This window comes from Balaenoptera ricei, chromosome 20 (assembly GCF_028023285.1).
Source record: "Balaenoptera ricei isolate mBalRic1 chromosome 20, mBalRic1.hap2, whole genome shotgun sequence".
Classification (NCBI taxonomy): Eukaryota; Metazoa; Chordata; class Mammalia; order Artiodactyla; family Balaenopteridae; genus Balaenoptera; species Balaenoptera ricei.
Window position 1 is genome coordinate 12,740,614 of NC_082658.1, and position 19,432 is coordinate 12,760,045.

The 19,432-nt window shown below is 61.4% G+C and overlaps 2 protein-coding genes across 8 annotated transcripts in view; one reads left to right on the forward strand and one right to left on the reverse strand.

The window, feature by feature from the left end:
• Window positions 1-1,272: 1,272 nt before the first annotated feature.
• On the forward strand, window positions 1,273-13,160 carry SLC16A3 (solute carrier family 16 member 3). 2 transcript variants are annotated; one of them, XM_059908263.1, is made up of 6 exons: window positions 1,279-1,356; window positions 8,002-8,131; window positions 9,236-9,483; window positions 9,953-10,096; window positions 10,394-11,158; window positions 12,079-13,160. In XM_059908263.1, exons 3-6 carry the CDS (start codon window positions 9,261-9,263, stop codon window positions 12,330-12,332), a joined length of 1,386 nt encoding a protein of 461 aa, XP_059764246.1. In that variant the 5' UTR covers window positions 1,279-1,356; window positions 8,002-8,131; window positions 9,236-9,260; the 3' UTR covers window positions 12,333-13,160. The 2 variants fall into 2 exon arrangements, with proteins under 2 accessions (XP_059764247.1, XP_059764246.1); XM_059908264.1 differs by lacking the exon at window positions 9,236-9,483 and having other exon boundaries at window positions 1,273-1,356.
• The window catches only part of CSNK1D (casein kinase 1 delta), a 38,079-nt gene continuing 31,069 nt past the window's right edge, over window positions 12,423-19,432 (reverse strand). For 4 of the 6 annotated variants that reach the window (XM_059908266.1, XM_059908268.1, XM_059908269.1 and 1 more), the window contains one exon: window positions 16,224-18,358. In XM_059908266.1, the coding sequence (XP_059764249.1) occupies window positions 18,308-18,358 (51 nt within the window). In that variant the 3' untranslated portion in view covers window positions 16,224-18,307. Of the gene's footprint in view, window positions 12,522-13,298; window positions 13,453-16,223; window positions 18,359-19,432 lie in introns of those variants that run through there. The other 2 variants (XM_059908265.1, XM_059908267.1) reach the window with 2 other exon arrangements.

Here is a 19,432-nt window from a genome sequence, read left to right on the forward strand (position 1 = left end):
GTGGTCGGGTCCCGGGCCGGGGTGGCAGCTAGACCCAGCCCAGCCTCTATGAGTGCCAGGGCTCTTTTGACAGGGGGTGGTGGTGGGGTGGTCTCCCGGCATCTGAAATAAAAAAAGCAGAAGGCCTCAGTGGACTTGGTGTCTCAGAAGGGGTGGTCGGATGGTGAACTCTGGGCCAGGAGGCCAACACCACCACCGTTCTGCCCACCCCTCTGTACTGTGCCAAGGGGGGTGGGCCACCCCATAGGCCTCTGGAGGGGGGTAATCCTCCAGGGATGCTCACTCTGTCACCCTGTCCAGGATGAGCTGGAATCTTTGCCATAAATCCCAGAGACACCAATGCCTGGCCTCCTGTAGTCCCAGAAGACTTTGGTGTCATTTTGAAGTAGGTTCAATGGAAAGTGGTCCTGTGGCTCGGGGGCAGCCACCAAGTGGTGTCCTGGGCCCAGGCCACCAATGGCCACACTCCCTGGTGCCTCCTCAAACCTTAGTTCTTTCCATCTTGCAGATGAGAAAACCCGGGGTTTGAAACACCTTGCCCAGGATCAGCCAGGATCAACGCTCCCCTTAGGTGAGTGTCTGCGGGGTGTGGGGATGTGGAGCATGCCTTGGGGCCCCCGCCATACCCCCAGCACAGCCCGGTTCTGGGAGCTCGAGAGGAGGGGCAGCGGCTGTTGTCTGGCTCAGCAGCGCACAAAGCCACAGGGGGAAACGGAAGTCAGAGAGGATGGAGGTCTTGCCCAAGATCACCCATGCAGGGCGGGGTGGGGGTTGGGGGGCCGGGGCGGGTGTCGGCCCCGAGGTTTGGATGGGGGCGCAGATCGCAGGGGGCTTGGCCAGGGATGCCTGCAAAGCCCCAAAGCTGAGCCGAGAGGCGGGAACCCCACGGGGTCCGCGGGCACTTCGCGGCGTGGGGTGCGCCTGGATGCGCGCGCTCACCTGTCAGAGGGCGCGGCCCGGGGCGCGGGGGCGACGGGGGTCACTGCGGGACCCAGTCGGGCTCCCATCAAGCCCAGGCAGAGGGAAGCGAGCGAGCACAGGGTGGGAGATGGAGGGGCGGGAGGGGGCTGCGCGCCCGGGCTCCCAGCCCGGCGCCAGGGGATGGCGAGGCTGGGGGGCCGGTCTGAGGGCGCGGGGGAGCGGGACTGGTTGGGAGAGAAGGCACAACCCGCGCCAGTGTCCGCGCCGTCGGGGAGCACTGGGGCGCCCCTCCCGCGGGGTCCAGGCAGGGCGGCGCCAGGCGGCGGTGACGTACACTGGGGAAGTGCCGCGCGAGCGGCCAGAGCACTGAGTCGCCCCCGGCACCGCGCCCGGCAGCTAGGCGAGCAGAGGCGCGCGGCGGCCGAGCGGCAGCAGGTAGGCACTTCCCGGGTGCTTCCGCGGCTCCGGGACTGGGACCCTCTGAGTCGCCCCGGCGCTGAGTCTGCACCCGGCGTGGGAGCGGCCTCGGGGTCCGCACTTTTGCCTTTCGCCCTCCTGGTCCGGGGGCGCCCCGGGCACAGACGAGCCCCCCACCCCGGGCGGCCCCCATTGAGGGCCCCGGGGAGCCAGCCACACCCCTCCGCGCCCTCGGACCCGAGTCGCGCGACCTCGACTTCCCCGGCTCGTCTGGGCGCCCCTCCGTCGGGCAACCCTCGGGCTGCATCTCCGGTTCCGGGTATAAATAGCTCGGTTCGCGGCGAGCGTCTGGGGCTCGCCGGCTATATTTGGTGGGGCTAACGCCCCCTTGCCGCGGCCCGTGCCCCCTTGCCGGGGGATTGGGGAGCACGTGCGCTCCAGGCCGGGGCGCCCGGGGTGGTGGTGCCCGAGGGCCCGTCCTCTCTCTCACCTCCTCCCTGTTCTCACCGCCGCCCTAAACACTCACCAACCCAAACCTGCCCTCAGGCAAAGGCTTCTGATCCAGACCCTGGGCAGAGAGATGGGGACCCACCTTCAGGATCAGACTGGAGTCCCTGAGCTCGCCTCACCCTTCTCCCAGGCCCCTAGCCCTGGGAAAACCAGGTGGGGCCTCAGGGGCCTTGGTTTACTTACCTGAAAAGTGGGTTGACAACTTACCTACATGGATGCTGGCCCAGGCCCGTGGCTGGCAGGCCTGTGAGTGGAAGGGGAAGCAGTTGGGGTCATGGCTGCTTGTGGGGGGGGGTGCCTGGATTCTGGGTGAGGGACAAAGGGGCAGCCCAGGGCCCAGAGTGCTTCTCTGTCCCAGATGCACTAAGCTGCGCACCCAGAGGTGCCTGGGCTGACAGGATCACTCTGTGTGATGACCATGGCCAGGCTGAATGGTCTGAGGGGCAGGAGATGGCAGCTGGACCAACAGCCTTCATGCAGCCCAGGTCAGACGGGCTTGTCCAAAGCCAAGGGCAGGTGTGGGTGCTGTGTGGGTTAGTGGGTTCAGGGGTCCATTGCCTCATTCTGAAGGCCCAAGAGTCTTCAGGGGTCAGATGGGCGCTGGGAGGGACAGGGACAGATGCAGGAGTGTGTCCTGGAGGATGGACTGGGCCCTTTGGGCTCAGCTGTTAAGGAGTTGCTCCCATGGTGGGAGGTCTGCCCCCAAGGGGCTCTGAGGGCATGGGTGGCAGTGCCCAGACAGGCGTGGAGCCTTCCTGCCCAGCAGTCTGTGGTGTAGACAGTGCCTGGGGTGGACATTGGGAGGCCTGATCCCCAGACAGGCTCTGTAACAACCCCATGTGACCTTGGGCAGGGCCTGATACCCAGGAGGCAACCCAGCTCTCACCCACTCCAGCTGGACACCTCAGTTTGAAGGGCAGCAGGAGCGGGAGGTGTTCATGCTCCTCAGGACACTGGCCAGGGAGAGTGTGTGGAGCGAGGTCTGTGGGGTCCCACTCACTGGCTGGTGGTGTCCGTATGACAAGGCTGACTTGCTCCAGGGCGGTCCTCGCAGAGACCTGGCAGGTGTGGAGGGGGCCAGTTCAGCCTCCTCGAGGTGAGGAGCCCAGCAGAGCCACCCCAGGGCCCCGGGCTGGCCCTTCTGGGAGGTGACCAGTGGAGAAGACAGCCAAGCAGAGCGATCAGTCCATTGGAGACACCTCCGGATCAGGCAGGATCAGGCCTCGGGCGCACTGGGCCCCGACACAGGGGCGGGGCGGGGCGGGAGCGGACAAGGCATGGGGCTCCTCATGGCTTCGCCTCGGCGAGTGCAGACCTCCCGGCTTCAGTCTCCATCTGTGAAACGGGCTGTGCGGGGAAGTGGGTCCCGGAGACCCGGAGTTCTCTGTCAATGTTGCTAGCTCCAACTCGCGCCCACCTGGCCCAGCCCCAAAGGGGGGACAGTGAAGCGGGCCCCGCTCTGTGGGAGCCGCGGGGTCCCCTTCGGCGCTCGGGGACGCCCAGTGTGGCTCCGGGGCTCGCTGATCCGGGCAGCCGCGCGCCTTGGCTGTGCGCTCCGGCCAATACGGTAGCGGGAGGGAGGGCGCCTACTTCAGGCAATACGGCGGCGGCTCCTCCCTTGGCGCGGTCACGTCCCCCACGTCCCGCGCGCGGCCAAGCAGCGGGGCTGGGGCGGGGCCGTGCGGAGCATCCTCTCTCCCTCCCCACCTCCCAGCCCCCCCGCTGGCGGCGAGGTCGGCCTGACCCCCACCTGCCCAGCCAGAAGCTGGAATGGGAAGGAGCGTCCGTTGTCTGTCCTGCTCCCTCGGGTCGGGTGGGGGTGGTGGTGGGTGGAGCTCAGGGTCCCTCCACATCCCCCTCCCCAGCCCTTCTCCCCTCCTCAGCCACCTCCCCCCTCCTACTTGTTCCAAAGGCCCTATGTGGTGGTGGTGGGAGCTGGGAACCCAGTTTTGGTGGAAGGGGCCCCTCTTGGCTGGTGGGGCTTGCCGACACAGAGACCACCTTCTGGGCCTTGGCTTTAGGTTACAGGCTTTCGGGTTGGGGGGCTGTAGGGAGTTGAGGAATGGGACAAGGTGGCCACGTGGATGGGCAGGCCAGGCACTCCCAGGCTGGGCAGGGTTGGGTCCAGGCCTGGAGGGGGACAGCTTGGGCCTGCTCAACTACCTCCTGGCCCCTCCTCATTGCCCACTGAACTCTCTAGAGGAGGGGGCTCCAACAGGGTAAGCACAAAAACATCCCCAGGGCCACTCTCGAATGGCCTCCTCCTGTCATAACGGGGTGATGGTGGTGGAGCGGAGAATGACTCAGAGCCAGGGGCTGGCCTGGGGCGCAGTGTCCAATCTGGTGAATGAGGCCACTGTTTCCACCCCACCGGCCCCTGCAAGAGGACGTGAGCCCACCTGAGAGTTTGCAGGGGCACTGGACATGTGGTGGAGAGCTGTGTGGTCAGTGGAGGTGGGGTGGAGGGCCCAGGCCAAGCTGAGGAGGCCTGGACCAGACCTTCACCCACTGCCCAGCTCCCACCTCCCCAGAAAAAGCCCCAGTCACCTCCCTCCAGTCACAGCTCCAAACACAGGTGAGGGCAGGGCTGAGGTGGGCATCTGGGGTCCTTTCCCCCCTCTTGGGAGGGAGACAGGCACTCCGACCAGTGGTGGATGGGTGAGAGCGTCCTGGGTCTTCTGGTTACCTGTTTGCACAACAGGGGCAATGGGAGAAGGAAGGAGGGGAGGTTCTCCCTCCTCCTGAGGGTGCAGCACCCTCTTGCCTGTCAGCTACCCCCATGGGCTTCAGGGGCCTTGGGGCTCGAGGAGCCAGGTGCTAGCCACACTGGCCCGCTTCCCTGGTGACATTGCTCAGGCATGTCTCCCAAGCCACCTGGTGCGGGAAGAGTCAGGAAGAAATGTAATTGCCCCTTTCCTGCCCTGCCCACCTGGAGCTAGTCTCCAAGGACTAGAAGTCCAGTTAGGTAACTGGCCAGCCTAGAAAGTGCACCGACTTAGCACCTGGGACAGGACACAGGCTCTAGGGCTGGGGGCCCCCCGCACTGAACCCCGCTCCCTGGGTTCATGGCCTGCCCTGGGGACTGATGGGCCACAGACCCAGGACCCAAGGTGGGTGAGGGGACTGCCAGTACAGAGGCCTAAGGAGCAGCGGCAAGCTGTGGCTGGATTGGAGTGGCAGAAGGGGTCTGGGAGGTGGTGAGGCCAACAGGATGTGAGTTCAGGGCTGGCTCTGAGGTGGGCGTGTGGGGTCAGGTTGGGAACACATTGGTATGAGGTTTGCACTACTCTCCGGGTGGATATGCGGGGGTGGGGGTGAGGCTGGGCACTGTCACCACCAAGATGGCATTCAAAGCCAGTGAGTGTAGGCAGAGAAGGGGGGCACTGGGTAGAGGGGTAATGCAGAAGCTGGAGCCTGACCCCAGCTAGGACCCTCACCCAGATAGCCAGTGGGCCCCTGAGGGAGCAGCTGGTGGGAGCCCTTGATTTGGGAGGGCACAATGGACGGGTCATTCTGAGGGACCTCTGTGTACATTCCTCTTTGGGCCGGGACCTGGGGGCAGTCCCTGGAGCCTCACCTGACCCAGAAGCGGGCACATACACCCCACCTGGGAGATCAGCTTTCTGAGGCCCAGAGGGCGGGTTATTTCTGGGCTGCGTACATGGTTTGCATGCTTCTCTGGGAGACTAAATGTCACTGAAAGGACAGCCGGCCGGCATGTGCTCACAGATGTGCTGGTGCCACCTCCCTCTGCGCTGCACTGAGGGTCTCCGACCAGCCCCCAAGGGGGCTGCTCCTCCCACCCTGGGTTTTCCTTGGAACATCAGCCACCTGTACCCAAGCCTGCCTCTTCAACATGACGGGCTGGGCTGATTGAGGACATTTTGCTCTTGGAAATCCCAGCTCCTTCTCCACCCACCCCATAAATACACAGAGCACTGCTGAGCGAAATCCCTTTGCCCCCAACCTAGAGCCCCCCAGCCCTCCATCATCTTCCCTGCTTGCTCACCACCACCTACACCTCCGTTGGCAAACTGAAATTCACTAGAAACCTCAGTTTGAGGACCATCTGGTGTGGGGAACGGGTTGAGGGTCATTTCAGTGTGGCTGGCACCCTGGGCTGGGGGGTTAGGTGGGAGAAAGTAGTGTCTGAAGAGCTTCTGGGGCATTCAGGGGTTGGTGAGAGAGATGACCATACTGGGCCTTGGTCCAGGCACAAAAGACGGCCCCCTCCCCACGTAAGCTTCGCGTGGCAGCCCCTTGGCCCACGCAGGTCCCAGAACACGCTGTACCCTCCTGCCTCTGGGCCTTGGCACCCATCCCTCTGCCTCCTCACCCTCCCAGATGCTAGTTCTCCTGAGGATCCTGGGGGCCTCCAGGGAGGACCCAGCCCTGGCGGGCAGAGAATGGGGCCTCAAAGGTTGGGGTGCCCATGATCCCCATGGTGCACCAGGCATGGCTGGTGGAACCACGGAAATCTCAGAGGGAGGCCCTCCTTTGTTCTGTTTTGGAACCTTGGGTTTATAAGAGTTGGGCTATTCCTAATTGCTCGGCCCAGACACACTCCCCTCCTTGGCCTCTACATGGCCCACTTGATTTACTTTAAAAAGCCCACAACCCCAAACATGCCAGGATTCTGAGGACAACCAGCCCCTCAGTGCCCCCATGACCATGACCACTGTCCTGAGTCCTGGGTCTGGGGTTCCTGTGCTTTCTGCCTTAAATAGTGTCACTGCATCAATAAGTATTGCTTAAGATAAGTATATCTTAGGAATGTTCCCATTCCTAAGATATACTTATTAGTTTTTTGTTTTTTTTAATATCACTCAGATGCACGTACCTTAGAGACCTTTTAAACTTAACGCTATCAAGGGGAAGGGACAGCAGCTCGGTACCCCCACCCGGGAAGTTTGGCTGCGGATGACCTTTGTCCCGTTGTCCCGTTCCAGGCTCAGGCACCCGGCTGTGTTGTCAAAGGCAGGGCTCTGGAGGAGAAACTAGGGGTGGGCCACACCGAAGCTGTGCTCAGACTGTCCCGTCCCAGGTTCTGTGCAGCCTCAGATGTGGAGGTGGCCACCCAGGGGGCTATGCCAGGTCACGGGTCTGTGCACACATTTGCAGGAGGATGGGGGGCTCCCTTGGCTGGGGTGCCCCCGTGAACCCTTCAGCTGTGTCCCCGGACGGCTGCGCAGCCCTTGGCGTCGGACGCACCCTTCATCCTGCTCACTGAAGCCCAGGAGCCTTCCAAGCACTGGGGCAAAGTGCTTGAAAGAGCACTGGGGTCTGAGTGCCGGGAGAGGTGAGGGCTTCTCCTAGGTTTCCCAAAAGTGGCGCCTGTGGCCCTGGCCCAGCTGAGAACCAGCAGAGGCTCTGAAGGTGGACCTCTGGCCCAGTCTGGGGTGGGGGGCAGGGCCGCTGTTCTGCTCTGGTGGGCTGTGTCTGCCTTGTCATCACCCTGACAGCCAGCTGGCTCCTGGAGGTCTGGTCATCAAAGGGTGGTGCCCACGGACAGCAGCTACTTCTTAGAATCACCTAGGATGCCCTTAAAAAACAATCCCCCCCAACACCCTTTGAATCAAAGCCCAGGACCTCCCTCCACTGCTGAATCAGAACCTGGATACCCACCCGTCCACTGAATCAGAGCCCACCCCCCGCACTGAATCAGATTTCAGACGCCCCACCACCGCTAAATCAGAGCCCAGATCCCCCCCAGACTACTGAATCAGAGCCCCCAGAGGGCACAGCACCTGTGGCTGGGGTGCTGGGGGGCAGGCTGGAGGCAGGGGGGGGCGGGGGGGGGGAGCAGAGAGTGTGTCTTATTTTCCACATTCCTTTCCCGCCACACTGAAGCTGTGCTCAGACTGTCCGGGCATAGAAGCCCTTGTCCTCATTCCAGAGCCCTGTCCCAGGTTCTGTGTAGCCTCAGATGAAAGAGTGGCCACCCGGAGGGCTGTGCCAGGTCAAGAAGGATTCAAGGAAAAGGGGCAAGGGGTGGAGTCAGGACAGATTATGAAACCCAGGAAGGCGGGCTGATAGGAAGGGGGCTGTGGCGCTGAGTGTGCAGCTCGTGCAGGAAGTGCTCGGGCATCGTGCAGGTGGAGTGTTTACACCACTAAGTCGGCAGATACTACATATCAGCGCTTCCCCCACCAGGGAGCTGGTTTATAGCTCGCTGCTGGTGGGGAGACAGCTTCAGTGGGCAGCAAGCGACTGGATCCAACAAGCCCTCCCTTCCCCGCGCTTGCAGCAAGGTCTACTCTGTCCTTGGAACAGCTTCTGCCAGGTGAGGTGGGGGGACTAGGCCACCAGGCTGATCTCTGGGATTAGGGGGTTTCTGGAGCAAGGATCAGGGAGGGGTAGGGGATGAAGATGGGAGGGGAGGGAAGGATCTCCAGGTGGAAATCTGGCTGCAGTGTTTCAAGTTACTGGGCCTCAAATGAGCTTAGTTCCTGGGGTTTAAAAGAGGAAAGTTGACCCTGAGCTTCTTCAGGTTTTGGGCCGGCAGTGGGTGCGGCCAGCTCCCTCCTTGGCAGCCTGGGGGCTAGAATGGTTTGCTCTGGTAGGCCGGGTGGAAGCGTGTCCCTCCTGCCCTTCCCTCGCCAGAAGGGTTAAACTCCAGCGGCCGACAGGCACCTTCCACCTGGGCTGGCCCTGCTGCCCTCAGGCTCCCAAAAGAGCTGAGGCAGGTGGATGATAATGAGATGGGACGAGTCGGGGCCAGCACAGTGACCCCTGCCCTCCCCACCTGCTCTTCCCCGCACAGCACAGCCTGTGTGAGCCTCTTCTTCAGACTCTCACTTCTTGTGCAGTGTGATCAGAGTGGAAAGGACCGGGGCGCCCTGTCCCCCTGGGGGTGGGAGAGCAAGGCTGGCCACATCTAGATTGAGGTCTCAAGGGACTGCAGCCTAGTTCGGGCCCCAGGTCCTCACCAGGGCTGGCTTCACTGCCCGAGGTGCTGGCTGCTAAAACCACACTGCTTCCCAACACAGGGTCAGGCGGGAGGCCAGAGCACGGCTGACTTCCCCACTGGGGTCTGCCCTCCTCAGGAGGTAACTTGAGACCTGGCTGAGCCCAAAAAAGCCACTGCCCTTTAGAGCCAGCTGTATGGGAGCAGGCCAGGCCTGAGCGGGGCAGGGAGGAGGAGCTGCAGCTGCTGGTCACCCAGACCTTCCTGCCCTGCACCCAGCATAGGTGAGGGTCAGAGGCAGGGCTCTCAGGTAACATCGGGCAGGTGGCCTGGCCCAGAGCTGAGCTCCTGCTGGGGCTTGAGGCCTGAAGGGAGGGGTGGCCGGCCTGGGTGCCAGCCCTCAGGTGCTGTCCCCACCCTGCAGGGCTGCAGCTGGGTGACTGCCTGACAACCGAGTCAGCCTGGCTTCCTCTTTCTCAGGGACGCGGAACCAGCCCTCCTGGCCATGGGAGGGGCAGTGGTCGACGAGGGCCCGACGGGCGTCAAGGCCCCAGATGGGGGCTGGGGCTGGGCCATCCTTTGGGGCTGTTTTGTCATCACAGGCTTCTCCTACGCCTTCCCCAAGGCGGTCAGTGTCTTCTTCAAAGAGCTCATACGAGAGTTTGGGATAGGCTACAGTGACACAGCCTGGATCTCCTCCATCCTGTTGGCCATGCTGTACGGGACAGGTGAGGGGCCGTCATGCCAGGTGACTGCCTCTGGGAGTTCAGCAAGTTCAGTTCTGGACAAAAAGGCCTGGGGGTCGGGGGTTGGGTAGCACACCCAGCGTCTTCAGCCCCGGTCCCCAGGGGCACCTGGTGGGGAGCCCTCGAGGATGCCGTGGTCTCCAGAGTGCAGACGGGCACAGGCCAAGGCTGTCTGGGACCCTGTCCAAAGGGCTGTGTCTGCACAGCTGTGCTGGATCCCGGAGCCGTTCTTGCTGCCTGCACAGACCAACCAGAAAAGACCCCTCTAACGGGGACCGTTCCTTGTGAGCCATGCTTTGCTTAAAAGATGGGCGAGCGTGACCTGCACACTGGGCACCTGGTGCCCCTGTGTATCCTGAGCCAGGGGCAAGGGGGCATCAGGGAAGGGCAGGTCTCTCTGGGCATGGAGAGCCTCGGTCCCGCCCCTCAGCTGCTGTCCCCCACCCCCCAGGCCCGCTCTGCAGCGTGTGTGTGAATCGCTTTGGCTGCCGGCCCGTCATGTTCACAGGTGGCCTCTTGGCATCCCTGGGCATGGTGTCTGCATCCTTCTGTGGAAGCATCATCCAGCTCTACCTCACCGCTGGGGTCATTACCGGTGAGTGAGGCCCCGCCAGAAGTGGGGCGGCCGGGTGGCGATGGCTCATGTTGACGGAAGAGAAAGGACCTCCCAGGAGTGGGCAGCTGTGGGGTGTACCCACCGGGCGCCATCCTGTCCCTCGTTCCCCGTCTGTCTCTCCCGGGCACGTGGGTTGGCAACAGGGGCTCTGAACACACGCTGAGTCTCCTCACGTCGACGCCTGTCAGACCCACACATACAATCATTCAGGCGGGAGCCCGTGCTGGGGAGAACTGGGGCCGGGCCACCTGCGCTCACCCGCCCACTCTCCTCCAGGCTTGGGTTTGGCGCTCAACTTCCAGCCCTCACTCATCATGCTCAACCGCTACTTCAACAAGCGGCGCCCCATGGCCAACGGGTTGGCGGCAGCGGGCAGCCCGGTGTTCCTGAGCACCCTGTCCCCATTGGGGCAGGTGCTGCAGGACCACTATGGCTGGCGGGGTGGCTTCCTCATCCTGGGTGGCCTGCTGCTCAACTGCTGCGTGTGTGCTGCACTCATGCGGCCCCTGGAGGCGCCCCGGCTGGGTTCAGGGTCGGGGCCTGGGCCCCAGCGGCCGTCCCGGCGGCTGCTGGACCTGAGCGTCTTCAGGGACCGCGGCTTTGTCATCTATGCCCTGGCCGCCTCCATCATGGTGCTGGGGCTCTTTGTGCCGCCTGTGTTCGTGGTGAGCTACGCCAAGGACCTGGGTGTGCCCGACACCCAGGCGGCCTTCCTGCTCACCATCCTGGGCTTCATCGACATCTTCGCGAGGCCCACCGCCGGCTTCATCACAGGGCTCAAGAAGGTGCGGCCCTACTCTGTCTACCTCTTCAGCTTCGCCATGTTCTTCAACGGCTTCACCGACCTCACGGGATCCACGGCCAGCGACTACGGTGGCCTGGTGGTCTTCTGCATCTTCTTTGGCATCTCCTACGGCATGGTGGGGGCCCTGCAGTTCGAGGTACTCATGGCCATTGTGGGCACCCAGAAGTTCTCCAGTGCCATTGGCCTCGTGCTGCTGCTGGAGGCCATAGCTGTGCTCATTGGGCCCCCGTCGGGAGGTGAGTGCTGGGGGCAGGGTGGCGAGCGAAGTGCCTCCCCTCCCTGAGGCCTGGCCAGGCCTCCAGGCAGTTCCCACACCTGCTCTTCCTGGGGAGGGTACTCACCATGGGGGGCTCTTAGCTGGAGGGACCCCCCCCCGCCCCTGCTCCCAGCCTTGTCTAGCCAGGCCACCGTGTACCTCAGCACATGGCCAGCCGGTGTCAGGAGAGAACATGGCCTCTCGCACACTCTGGGTCCCCCTTGGTTCATTGTGGGAGGAGGCCATGGGCTTGAGTCGTGGGGACAGGTGATGGCTCCAGGGTGGAGTGCTGGTCCTCCTTTCTGGCTGTCCCCACACGCTGGGGAGGCTCAGAGCTGAAGGTCGGGCTGGCTTCTGTTACATTGGGCTTTTGCTTTATTTTTTGATAACTGAGAAAATAATGGTGTGCGATTAAAATGGTGTGCACGGTGGGAGCAGCGTGGCCAAGGCCCCACCGAGCCTCTGCACCTGGGTTTGGGTCTCTCCAGCCAACCCTGTAGTCCCCCTGCTTCCCACTTGGCCTTGGCCTCTGGCTCTTCCTGCCTGGAGAGGTCTGGGGCGAGGGTGAGGAGGTGCCTGGATCGTCACTGTCTCGGGGTCCCAGGGTCCTTCTGGGGCCCAGGTGGTTCCGACGAGGGCCGCCACAGTGACAGGCAGCGGGGCCAGATCCCTCCAGGTGCCTCCACCTGGTGGGGGATGAGGCCCCACCGGAGGCTCTGCTCCAAACCCTCATCGAAGCCACTCTGCTTTAGCCTCTGGGTCTGCGCTACCCGGGGGAAGGTGGTGGGGGTGTGGGTGGCTGCCTCAAGGGCCCTGGGCTGTCCCCGGCAGGGCACTGGTGACTGGGGGGATTCGGTGGAAGCTGCAGCCCTGGGCTGACCCTGTCCCCCTGCACTGCAGGCAAGCTCCTGGATGCGACGCACGTGTACCAGTACGTGTTTGTCCTGGCGGGGGCTGAGGTGCTGGCCTCCTCCATCGTGCTGGTGCTGGGCAACTTCTTCTGCATTGGGAAGAGGCCCGAGGCGGCCACGGAGGAGGAGCATCACAAGCCCCCCGAGGACGTGAGGGTGGACTCTCGGGAGGTGGAGCACTTCCTGAAGACAGAGCCTGAGAAGAACGGGGAGGTCGTTCACACCCCAGAAACGAGCGTCTGAGCCGGGGGAGGCCAGCAGGGGTGGCAGGGAACTGGACAGAAACCATCAACGCTCGTATTTATTTCACAAACAGGACTAGCTTGGGCGGGGCTCTTGGCTCCACGCCGGCCGCCCGGGCAGCGGATCATCGCCCGATCAGTGTTTTTCAGGGGACGTGGCAGGGTGGGAACGTGTCATTCCAAGGTGGATCTGTGGTGAAGCCAAGCCGTGAGGTTATGAGCCGTCTGCACCAGGGACCCCACCTGCTGACCCCAGGGAGCCTGGTGCCCACCGCTGGGCTCAAGGACCCAGAGACCCACGCTTTGGAGACAACATGATTTTAATCAGGGGGCGGGGCCGGGGACAGCTGCGGAGCGGGCACTGCCATGACAGGCCTCCCTGCGTGCCCATGAGCGCCCCATCCTGCCGGGTCTCCCCATGCACCCCAGCCCACCCCTCTTTGAGCGTCCAGTGGACAAAGCTCCCTCCTTCACTTCTGAAGGTTTGAGATAAACCTGCATGTGGGAGGTGCCGTCTCAGAAGGAATATCTTCCAGGAGCTGCAGGAGTTTTGCTCTACGTAGGGGCAGTAGTCTAACTGTTCACCCCAAATCTCACTTTATCAACAAATAGCCTGGTTATTTTTACAAAGTGGTTCTGGTCCTTGTTAGCCATGTCGGCCTTCTAAGCACTGCTGGTTCTGGACCCTGCCCTGATGGACCCCAAATGGCTCAGAGTGTTCACACAGCACCCTGGTGGCTGGCAGGGAAGGGGTCACGCTGCAGGGGTGTGTCCACTGAAGCTGAGATATACGTGTGGTTTCTGTTCACTGGTGTGTGTTTAAAGAAAATGATCTGCCTGCCTTTTGTTTATTCGCCCCTCAGTTAGCTGACAGTCACCGCATGTGGTCAGCGTCCTGGGCTGGTATCTGCTCCCCATCCTCCTCGAACAGCCCCACTCAGCCTCACCCCGGGTACTTCACACCCACCTGCCCTTGTGGCCAGCGGCGGCCTATGTGGCTGGGAGCCCGGTCAGAGGCCGCTGGGGCCGCCTCAGTAGGTGGTGCGTCGAGGGCGCTGGGGATGGCAGCGGGCACCCTGGCGGGCCGCGTGCAGCCGGAGAGATGCCATGTCCCTGCTCCTCTGCAACGAAAAGCAAGCAAGAGCTCACATCTTGGGTCCGCCCCAGAGATGTCGCCCCGAAGGGGCTGCTGTCTCCCTCCTCCATCTGCCCCTTGAGCTCTATGAGGGAGCCAGGCACCTGCCCGCAGCCCCCTGCCCCATCTGTCATCCTTTCTGTCCTCCCTTCCCCTCTGCCAGGGGCTTGGGCTGTGGGTGGTGCTAGCAGTCACAGGGGTCAAGGGGTAGCCCTGCATCCGCTGACCTCACCCTGTAATAAGGTGGGCCAGGCAGGGCCCCCAGGCCAGCCCCTGGGCAAAGCTGAGCCATAAGTGCCCCACTTGTCAGGTCTTAAAGGGCGAGCCCCACCTGTGGTCTCTGCAACCACCTACCTGAGCCGGAGGGAGGCAGGGAAGAGGATGCAAGTGGGCAGCCTGCTTGTGCCCCTCCCCCAGCCACCTCCCAGCCCTCATCACACCGCCCCCTTCTCTCCTGATATGAGCTTGGCCTGGCTGTCGCCAGTCATTCAGTTATCCTGGGTCTCCTGGAACCAGCTGTGGTGGTGACCAGGGCCCCAGTATCCCGCGCTAGTACCCCCTCATTCTCACCCGAAGCTGCCTCATGCGTTCCCCCCTCCCTACTCGAGGACTGGCGACTCTCTACAGGCATGCTCTGGGGACACTGTTCAGTGATTCTGAGATGGTCAACATGTGGGAGTTGCTCCGCTGGGGTTGGGACCCACAGCTGGTCTGGGGCTGGACCCATGCACCCCAGGGTGGACCTGAGGCCCCCTGCCCGCACAGCAGCGACACCAGCTGGTTAAAGCATCCAGGGGCTCTGCCAAGATTGGAGACTGATCCGCAGGGGCCCTGGGGGAGAAGGTGACCAGACCATCTTGACTGCCTAGTTTTCTGGTTCCAGATGTTTCCAATTGTGCCCAAGACACAGAGAAAAAAAACTTCCTGTCCTCAAAGTTGTGGCTGTCAAGAGCCCTAAGAGCAGTTGACGACAGTTGTCATCAGTGCTCTGGTGCGGATGGGGCTGCCCCTAACCCTCTAGACGTCCCACTAAAGGAGACTCACACCCAGCATCCTGTGAAGACCCAGATGCCCGTGCTGAGCCCACTCTCACGGGCCCTTCAGCACCTCCTTGGAGGACACATACACAATCAGCCTAAATTGGGGGGTGGGGTACACGAGCCAGGCACCCTGGGCTGCTACCCCCACCCTGGCCAGACCTCGGGGCACCTGCCACCCTGTGCGGAGAACACCTCGGGACACGTGTGCAGGCCCCACGCTAGGAGAGCCTGGCAGGACAGACGCCACCGTCAGTGGCTGCCTAAGGGTCCTGCCAATGGCGGTCTGGAAGGCAGCCGCCTAGACCTGCAGGGCCCCCTCATGGTTCCCTAAAGGACACTCCCCTGTAACCCTAAACACCCTTACAGGTAATGGCGCTGAAAGGGGTGCTGCTTCCAGAGCTCCCAGCAGATGGAGGCGGGGCGGGGGGCGGGGCAGGCAGCGGGAAGGGCAGGAGGGGTCCCCTCCCCCAACACAGGGGTTTCCAGGAGGGGCTCCAAGCACCACTCTTAGTGGTGATGGGGCCTAGGGGAGGGTGGGAGGTGGAGGCATGGGCCCGGAGCTTGCTCTCCTGAGTGTGGAGCCTGCCACGCGGGTCAGGGGGCGAAGCTCTCTGTGTCGGGCAGACAGAGGTGGCGAGGGGGCTAGGGAGCAGGACAGGCAGGCTCTGAGCGGAAGATGACAGGGTCCCTGTCCTGCCTGTGGTCCACCTCCTGGCAGGAAAACAAGAGGTAGCTCAGGGCTCGCCTCGTCACCATTTCAGCTGGGTTCAAATGTCAGCAGGCTGGGGTGGGGAACCCGCAAAGAAGAGCTCAGGCCCTTTCGGAACCTCAGGGACCACTGGCATAGCCATGGTGGCTTAGAAGGAGCAAAAGCAAGCCAGCAGCAGGTGGGAGATCCACCTGCCCCACCTGTTCCCCACGCATGTGGTGGGGCCGCCAAGCTTTCCCTGCAACGCACGCAAGGCCAGCATGCTCAGCTCCAGGACAAGTGGGTGTGGACCAGGAAGTGGCTGATTACCACGCATCCATGGGAGCACATCTGTGGTCCCAGTTCAAGAGGGACGGACCTTCCCACCCGGCCAGCCCTGCACGTCACCGTGGGCAGGAGAGCCTGCTGGGGGCCATGCTTTCTCACTCAGCGCCGTCTGGAGCTCCCAGGGGTAGGAATGTCTTGGGCTCCAACAACTCCAGGGGGAGAGGGGAGCGGAGGCCATGAGCCCAACAGATGGACGGATGATGTCCCCTTGCAGACGCTGCCTTGATTAGAAAGGACAACGCCCGGGGCATGGGGCATGCAGGGTGGTGTTCTCACTGGGATGGCAACTGCCAGGTCCAAGCCCCTGGGTCCCAGCAAGGGCCCACTCAGCAGCCACTTCGAGCACCCACCACGGGCAGCAGGAACACGGCTATGTGTCAGCTACCGTGCTCTTCACGCTCCAGAAAACCCAAGGTGGGTGGAAGCACTTCCTTCCATAAAGGTAGTTAAGGCAGGGGACTGGTATGTGCACATGGCCTGCACCGGCGACAACTCAGCCACATCCCTGCCACGTCCCACAGGCTCATTCCACCTACTCCTGATCAGCTTACAAAGTACACCAACAGGCTTCAAAAGGACAGACACGAACGCCCAGTCTCAGAAAATTAGTTTCAAATAGTTAATCTAAACAAATCAAAACTCAAACTGATGAAATAAAGACCAAATGGCAGGGGCAGGGAATAAAGGTAGAAGTCGTCATGAATTTATTATTTACACGGTAGTTAAGGACACAAATACAGTGGTCATACAAAAGCGCAGTTCAGAGACTTGGCAACGGATACACAGGTTGATACAGACATTCCAACTATGTTTCCTGCAAGTCAGGATGGGGAGTTAAATAAGGGGGGACACAACTGTCCACAACCACACTGCTGAGGACTCGGGGTCAGAGTCCACTTCTCAAATGCCATCTGGCAATTTCAGGTGGAAACCTGGATGCAGAATGTTGGGGCTGCGGCTGCTAACATCTTGCTGGGAAGGGGAAGCCCACCTCTGCAGAAGGCACTGGGCCACAATGAAAGCCCCCAACTCACTCTGACCCACGCGAGCTCCCTCTGCACTCCCAGAAACACAGCCTGACCTGGCCAAGTGCCCACACCCCAAAACACTTACAGAGTAGCCAGCTCAGGAATCAGAAATAAGTAAACAGCTGCATTCTGTGCCATCAACACAGCAGTCAGGGCGTCCTAGGACCAGCATCCCTGTGCTGGGACTTTGGGGGCAGGAAGGGAAAACGCAGACGTGGACACCTTTTAGGTCCCTATCTTCCTACGAGTGTCCCAGTTTCCAAACAGAACACACTGCAGGGGGATGATGCAAAGAAATGTGAAAGTACCTATGAACATATATATTGCACCTCGTTTCCAGAGACGGGGGCTCCTGTCTACCGGCCACCACTACTACCTGGTGCCTCTGCTACTGCAAAGTGAGGGAGAGTGTCTCAGGAAACCACCTGGAGCTGGGCTGACCCAGAAGGTCTTTCTGGGGAGACTCAGCCCTGCTCTGCCTCTTGGCCTCTGTGGGGTCACTATGTCCCAGGGAAAGTCACAAAAGCGGGTGACCCTTCACCCTCCTGGACAATCAGGTCATCAGAGTCACCTGCTTCTTGGCACTTCAGAGTGGATTTCCTTGGGCTCGCTGGCCTTTCTGGGCAACGCTGGCACCTAGGGCAGACACCATGGCCCTTGGTTTTGAGCACATAGATATTAACACAGATTAAGGGCCAATCTGCACTGGTAATATTGACAGCCTATTTAGAAAATCTCTCAGATTCAAAAGCATTGAGGCAACCGCCACCAAAATAATCACACACGACTCCACGGAGGGGCCCAAGTCTCTCAGTTTGAAATCCTCTCCCGAGGGATCAGCGACACGACGCGAAGCCACAGCTTCTGCAGTCTTCAGGCTCAGCTTCCTTCTCGTTGCGTCTGGGAAGGTCAGATCGGTGGGCTGCTCTGTGGGGAAGCACCTGCTGCGCCCATGCGTGTAGCCAGCATTTTCTAACTGCTCTGATGATTCAAGAATCCCAGCGGGTCTGCAGTGAGCAGGCATTTCAGTTTACGGTGGGAAAGGAGCATGACAGCCAAAACCAGGTTAATGAGGTCACGAGACACACGGCACACACGGACACACATGTTACTTACACACGCATATACACGTGATAGAATTTCTGATGAGAAAATCCCTTCTCCACAGTGACCACACAACAAACCACGAGACACAGACCACGGAAACCCACGTGCTCTGCTCCCTGCCTCACTCCTTCTACACGAACTCCACACCAGTGCCTGCTTTAGAATTCTTTAAAGTCAGCATCTTCAAGACCACAAAAACAGACATGAAAGAAACAATACAGATTTCTTTACACAGATTTAAGCCAATCATTTTTAGCAAAATGATACAAAACTGTCTTAACCAAGTAGAAGATCGGTAGTTACAGTAGACTCGGCAGGGACATGGGTGCGCCACCACGGAGGGGACTGAAAGGCTCTTGAATGGGAGTTTGATTCTCTCTGCAACCGTCTCACTGCTTTCGTCCCAGCCCCGCTAGAACCAAGTTCACGGGGGCTCAGTGCAGCCCCTGGCGATGGCAGCGCTTGGAGTCTGTCCGGCTGGGTTTGTGTTTTGTTTCCCCCATGGGCGTCGCTGGGTGGGTGGCCTGGAGAGGTCCCGGTGTTAACATTTCGGTTCTAGACCGGGGGCGTGTCACTAGTAACAGAGTAGATCAGCCATGCATTGTCTGCCCTCAGCAAAAAGGAGAGTTCTCATCGGTGCACGACAGACTGCAGACCACTGGACGCCACCCGACCGGGAATCTGTCGGAGCCAAAGCACAGGAGAAGGTCAGCGTGAGGCCAGAGGAACGGAGCCGGTCGGGCTTGGGCACAAAACACCAGTGACAGTGCCCTGGTGCGCAGGGGACAGATGCCGCCTAGCCCCTCTGGACACGCGCACCCCCAGCTGCTCTGGAAGGTCCCTCGAGTCCAGGATACGTGCAGCAGAAAGAGTGACAGGAAGACGGGGAAGGAAGAGCCATGCAGGCAAGGAGGCTGTGGGGCCGCGAGCTCATGATCAGTCAGACCAGAGTCCAAGCGGGCAAGAGATGCTTACTCCCAGCCCCTCTTCCTGGAAAGTAGCCTGGTGTTCCAAAAACAGGGACCAGGCCCCAAGCGGGCACTGGGACTCCATGTGGGGCAAGACGTGAAAAGCATTTCCCATCAAGATGTCCCCAAGAGTGCAGTCACGTTACAACTGCAGCTGGTCTCCCACCGCAGCGCCGAGTAGACAGAAGCTGCAAGCCCTCGGCCGGGAGGAGCCACAAGAGTCGCCACCAAGAGGGGAGCCTGGCTTGGATGCCCAGCCATGCACCAACGGCAGGGAGCGGGTGGCTGTGGCTGATGGGTGAATACAGACGAGAGCGTGGTGGACAAGATGCTAGGCAGAGACCAAGTTCAAAAAGAAAAACAAACGAGGAGGACAGAAATCAGTGCTAAAGGAAGAGAGATGACAAAGCTGGGACAGCAGGGACCATCAGGAGTGTCTCACGCAGCAAGAGTGCAAGAGCCCCTGCCAAGCGCGGCCCCCACAGCCAGCACGACACGACACACGTCCAGCGACCGACCTGGAACCACGCGGCCCCGAACCTTCTGAGGCCCCTGGGGCCACTGGAGCCGAGACTGGGCTCCTGCTCCCCACGCCGGCTCCCGACTGGAGACCACAGCAAAGGCCAAAGGCCAACAGACAGGATTCTGGGGTCACCCCAGACTGGACAGCCCACCACAGCTGCGCTAGAATCCACGTGAGGAGAGGACCTGGGCCAGGGGCCTTGCTCTACCTGGGGCACCTGGCATGCAAGCCCGACCCCCTGCGTGCTCCCTCCGGTCGGCGAGC